Source organism: Oryza glaberrima, chromosome 6, assembly GCF_000147395.1.
Source record: "Oryza glaberrima chromosome 6, OglaRS2, whole genome shotgun sequence".
In the NCBI taxonomy this organism is placed as follows: Eukaryota; Viridiplantae; Streptophyta; class Magnoliopsida; order Poales; family Poaceae; genus Oryza; species Oryza glaberrima.
The window spans coordinates 4,134,829-4,140,550 of NC_068331.1; the positions used below are offsets into that span (position 1 = coordinate 4,134,829).

The 5,722-nt window shown below is 47.2% G+C and overlaps 1 protein-coding gene across 1 annotated transcript; it reads right to left on the reverse strand.

Annotated features, from left to right (window-relative positions):
* Window positions 1-314: 314 nt before the first annotated feature.
* Window positions 315-4,586, reverse strand: LOC127777936 (BTB/POZ domain-containing protein NPY1-like). The gene is made up of 4 exons (XM_052304558.1): window positions 4,084-4,586; window positions 3,043-3,112; window positions 1,415-2,590; window positions 315-1,235 (listed from the first exon to the last, which is right to left on the reverse strand). The coding sequence occupies exons 1-4, from the start codon at window positions 4,146-4,148 to the stop codon at window positions 618-620; spliced, it is 1,929 nt and encodes a 642-aa protein (XP_052160518.1). The 5' UTR covers window positions 4,149-4,586; the 3' UTR covers window positions 315-617.
* Window positions 4,587-5,722: the final 1,136 nt, after the last annotated feature.

Consider the following 5,722-nt stretch of genomic DNA (forward strand, 5'->3'; position numbering starts at 1 on the left):
CGCCGCCGCCGTGATCGTCGAACGGCAAGAGATACGGCTCTCCGTATTGTGCCGGCGCTCGGACGGCGGCCGACGGCAAGATGTCGTCGCCGGCGGCGGCGGCAGCAAATCAGCCAGTATCCGGGTCTGCACTGAGCATCGGTGGTAGTAACTAGTAAACCCTCCATTTTCTCTTGCTGTTAAAATACATTTCATCCCTTAATAATCATCATGGAATCGTTGCTCTGATTAGCGTGAAACTCTCCTGAAAGTACATTCGAATTTCAAACAAGGAAAAAAAAGGGGGGGGGGGGGGTTATAAATTAGCGTGAAACTTCGCTGAAATGGTTCGATTCTTTGCCACCAAACAGAACTGTCAAAAGGATTAATTTGCACAGATTATCACCAAGCTAAGTGTAGTTGGAACAAAAACCAGGGGATTACTCTTTTGTCTCAGATGACAGAATTTCTAGCTGCATCCTGTTTTTGCTCGAGCGAGTCTGAAATTCTGAACAGATTCTTCAGAGATGCGAGACGATTATCACTACTACTCTAGCTCATCGCCATTGCTGATGGACCAAGCTCTCTCTCTCCTTTCCCCTGTACACATGCAATGCAATGCCAGCGCGCTAGCTAGACTACGAGACGGAGTAGCGCCGATTCCTCGACGACGAGCTCGACGACTTGGACGCCGGCGGCTTCGCCGACGACCTCGGGCTCTGCGAGCTCCCCGACGTGTCGGAGCTCTTGCTGACCACCTCGCCGCCGGGCGGCTTCCCGCCGGCCCACAGCCTGTCGAACATCCGCCGCGACCGCGACGACAGCGACAGCCTGCTGCTCTGGTTCGCCACGCTGCTCACCCTCGCCAGCCGCCGCCCGTCGTCGCCGCCGCCGCCCTCGTCGCCGGCGGCGGCGAGCTTCAGGCTCCCGAGCTGCTTCTTGAGCAGCGACGGCGTCGGCGTCGGCAGCGCGCGGGACTTGCTCCAGTCCCCACCGCCTCCGCCGCCGACATCGTCGTCGTCATCGTCCTCCTCCTCCACGAGACGCCGCGCAATGCCGCCGCTCGCCGCTGCCGCCGGCGGGTTGTTGCCCCCCGCCGCGGCGCGCAGCTGCTCGAAGAAGAGCACCTGCACGACGACGCGGAGCGGGAGGCGATCGTTCTGCGCTGCGTGGATGCATGCCTCCTTGGACAGCTTCTTCACGTCCATCAAGCTCGAGATCTTCCTCTTCTCCGCCTTCGGCAAATTCGGATGCAACTGACAAAGTGACAACAGATTGCAACATGTTCATGTCAAAAATAATAGTTTAGAAATCATATAGTTAACTTGGAGGATGAAAATATGCATCAACATGCAAAATAAATCAAATTCAAGAACAAAAAAAAAGATGGAAAATGATCACTGTTTGCATCATGATTCTTGTCAAGCAAATATACCTTGAGAAAGACATCAATGGCGGTGTACAGTCCATCATGGGTTGCTCTTGCTGCATCAGGCATGGAGGTCGCCACTGCAACGAAGCTCGAGACCGACAGGTTTGGATCAGAGGCGACCTCAGCCAAGTATCCATCAACAATCTTGGACAGTGCGAGCAAAGATTCATCGTCGACGTCGGTCTCGAACATCTCTTGATCAAGGTTGTTGAGGAAGATCCCATCTTCAGTCACTCCGGCTCGCCTCATGAACCTGCCGACGAGCGTCAGCACCAGCTGGATGTCGTAGGTGGTCAACGCCGGTGGCCTTGCCGGGATCAGGAGGTCACAGACAGAGGCCTTGTGCAGCTGAAGGATCACCCTGTCCATGAGCTCCTCCTTCAGCATCTCACCGGAGCCGATCAGGACGGCGACCTTCAGAAGCTTGAGGAAGAACCGGCATGAGCAGCACGATGACCCCTTGTCTGACGGCAGCAGCCAGACGATCGTCTCGAGCAGATGGTTGTACGCCATGGAGTAGGCGTCGTCATCGATTGCCGCGGCGTCGAAGCATTCAGGAAGCCACCTTGAAGCATAGGCCTTGAGAGCTTCCCCAACAACATCAGAAGTGATCCTTCCTCTGGACTTGACAGCAACCATGACACGCTTGTAGAGGTCTACATCCAGCTCACACAGATCCTCAACCCACCAGTCTTTCGGAACCGGCTGCGAGTTCTTCCTCGCTTCCACAATCTCATCGGACGACGCCGATTTCCGGTTGTATGTGTATGACCACACCACATTGCAGGGGTTGGAGGTAGCCTTGGAAGCAATGGAGTCAATGCATCTTGCAGCCAGCTTCAGCTGCTCTGACCATGGTAGCAATGCATCAGTGGTTTGCAGCGCTATGATCGAGTCTTTCCAGCTTCTGAAGATGCCGGAGTTGAGGAACACCTCGATCTTGAACACCAGGTTGCTCTTGTCAACATCTTCAGTCATCCCAAGGAACTCGGCTGCACATCTTGCGGCGACGACATTGTACGCGTTGAGGGTCACAACCATGCCATAGCAGAACTTTGCACAGATCTCAAATATTTTCACTCCACCAGGGATGTCATGGATGTAAACTTCATCAGTGCCATTCTGGCTGGCCTCAATGATCAGCCTCTGTAGAAGGCTACTCTTGGATAGTAAGGGGAACTGAAAATGAATTGTGAAGTGGTCAAAGTTACAGAGTGTCATGTGTCATAACAGAGGGTTTTTTTAACAGGAAAATGGCCATGATTGAGCATCAAACATTTTGTTGGTTTGCTGTAGCATTCTATCTGTCAAACTTGTTTAACAAATTGATGATATCTTCCATCGCATTGCACGAGCATTGCTGTCACCTACCATTGAGAAAGCTTATGGAAATGGAGGAATGATCTAAGGAGAATGCTGGGAAAGATTCTGAATGCGACATGGTTCCAAATTACAAGTGGCTCTTGACAAAATATGGCACTGTAGCAGCATCTTCTGATGTGCTCATAGCTGTACATTGGCGCATGCATTGTTCTAACTCAATTTCAAGACTTGCCTTAAGACACAACAGTATAATCTAGCTTTGCTCATGCAGCAGTGACAGTGAAAAAAATGGTTTAAGGGATTATTACCTTGTGCAGGTAGAACCTTGCCTCCTCCACATGGATGACAATGTCTGATGGAAGTTCAGACAACACATATCTGCATCATAAGAATGATGTGTTCAGAGCTTAGTGGCTGACTACCACATAATAATAGCATCTCCTAGCAATGTACAGCAGTAAGATGTTCAGATTAACTTCACTAATCAAATGCTCTAAAGAACACATCTTTCTTGGCTGCAAGCTGCATGCCTGAATATTCTTGCTTAGGTCCAGACATGCACATAGCCACATATACTTCAACTAAAATTAAAAAATTAACAAATGCATTTTGCTGTTTTAATTATGTCACTCTCTGCAAGATCCAGTGGGCGTGGCCAGGTTGGTTGGTTCTATGCAAAGGGAGAGGAGAGCAGAAAGCAAGAAACATTTTTATCAAGGCCCAAGGATTGCAAGTTAGTTATAAAAAAAGAGATTATTTTGATCTTATCGCAACAACAACTACTACTACTACTATGCCTGCCATGTTTTGTTTGTACAGCCAAAAGGGAAACACCAGCTTTTTTCAGAGCAAAAGTGAGGTCGCCTTGGTCAAAATGCCGTGCAGAGAAACCCACGTAGCTCACGAGCACTTGAGCAGTAGTTAGCCCCACATCTCAAGATCACAGTAGAACTGCTTCGATGACTTGAAAAATAAAATTCATTTTTGGTGGGTACACTAATCATGAAAATGCAAAGCAAAGCACACAGCAAAGAAAATATTTTTCACTTGAAAAGCAAACCTCTTCTACTATCATCAGATAAACAACACTTGAATCTTTATTTCTTTCCTGGTTGTACAACACAAGAACCTGCAATGCAAGAGCAGACGCCAAGGAAACAAAAAACCAAGAACACATCTGGAGCAAGCTCAAGAACACAAGAGCAGGCTAAGCCATTTCGTCAGAGTAACCAGAACAGAGAAGAAACAGAGCGAGAGGAAGAAGAAGAAACAAATCCCCAGGAGAACCTCTCCATTTGATCACACTGGTAAAAGAACTAAAGAAGCAAGGATAGCTTGCAATGCTTTACCTGGAGTCGCCGCCGCCGTCGGTCTGGAAGGCGTCCGGCTTGGACCCAAGCTTCATGAACTTCATGGCGGAAGCAGAGATGAAGAACAAATACCAAATGCTCTCCTCTGCTCTGCTTCTCTCTCTTTCTCTCTTCCTCTCCTTGACGACAACCTCTCTGCAGCTCAGCTCAGCTCAGTGTGTGTGTGTGTGCTCCTTGCTTACATCTCACGTCTCCTTTGCCTCCTCCTGCCTCTTGTTTTTATCCAGGAAGCAGTAGAAGAGAAGAGAAGAAGACCAGGAGAGCAAACAGCTCAGTCCCAAGAAACACACACGGGCTCAGAGAGAAAGAAGAGAGAGAGGGAGAGAGAGAGAGAGAGAGAGATGGTTTGGTTTGGTGAGGAGAGGGGAGGTGGTATTAACTCGGCATCTTTACTGCATTCCGGCTACTTCGCAGGAGTAGGAGGCAGCAGTAGCTGTGTGGCCTGGTCATTTCTTTTTTCCAAATTTTCAGTTGAGCTTGTCGCAGGGGAAAGGTTCTCTTCTCTTTCATAAATGGAGGGCAACTACTGCAACCCAGTTTGATGTAACCTCTTCTCTCTGTTTTTCTGAATTTGCATTGGATGGATATGCTATATTTGAGGCTAACCATTTGAAAGATCTTGTCTTGTGAAAAAGCTCTGGGATTAAAGAAAAAAAAGGTTGTGTCATACTAGTAATAGTATGGTTGCCCTTGTCAATGTACTCCTAGATCATGTTTGGTGAACTAGCCAAGAGCTATTTTTTAGTTTAAGAAAATAGCTCTCTAATAAAATAGCCCTAAGTTCCAAGGATTATTTTGAGAGCTATTTGACATTTAATGTACCTTCCCATGGAGAGAGAGAAAAGACACTTTTTCAGTGGGCCTCACCGGAAATAGCCCCAATTAACACCTCTGGGTGGGATAGTTTTTTTTGCGTGGGTTATTTCCAAATAGCCCTCAAATAGCTCACCCTTTTGAATCTTTTTGGGTTATTTGAGCTATTTGAGATAGGGCTTAAAAATATCCCTTAAATCCAAAGATGACCCTAGTATATTACTTATCCTGAAAGCAGATAGCCTGAAGAAAAAAGTTTATACTAGTATCTTTATCGGTAATTTAGTACTGCTAAAAATCAAAGCTCACAGGTAGAATTTTGTAGATAATGGATTAAATCTCAACCTCTACAGGACTTGATCCATGCAAAGCCGGATGTTTGGTAGATGCCTAACCTTGCCATAACTAAGTTTAGGCTAGTTGTGGCATGGTGGCATAAATATGGCTTAGAAATAGTTGGCTACAAGTGTGTCATGCTTAGCTCTAAATTTAAGGGACTGTTTGGTTCACTACCACAATTTGCCTCATCATGCCACAACTCAAGTTAGCCAGGTTTGACTTAGTTAGGCATTCGTTTGGTTGGTGCCACATTTTTGGCAAGATTCCTTCACCATGATGTGGGTCCCACATGTCATTGTCACATAAAAGTGTGGCAAGTTTACTCTCTTATGGCTGAAGTGTGGCTTCAATTTTGTTGGCCACATGTTAGACATGTTAGCTAAATGAAGTATGGCAAGTTTTGGTAATGTGAGTATGCCAACCAAACAACCCCTAAGAGCATGATATGTGGGTCTCAAAGTTAAGA

Excerpts from the sequence above, each read along its gene's own strand:
- LOC127777936 (XM_052304558.1), bottom strand. The coding sequence starts at position 4,148 with ATGAAGTTCATGAAGCTTGGGTCCAAGCCGGACGCCTTCCAGACCGAC. Across the intron at positions 3,113-4,083 it reads GACGGCGGCGGCGACTCCAG|ATATGTGTTGTCTGAACTTC; the intron begins GTAAAGCATTGC and ends CTTATGATGCAG. Across the intron at positions 1,236-1,414 it reads CCATTGATGTCTTTCTCAAG|TTGCATCCGAATTTGCCGAA; the intron begins GTATATTTGCTT and ends TCACTTTGTCAG.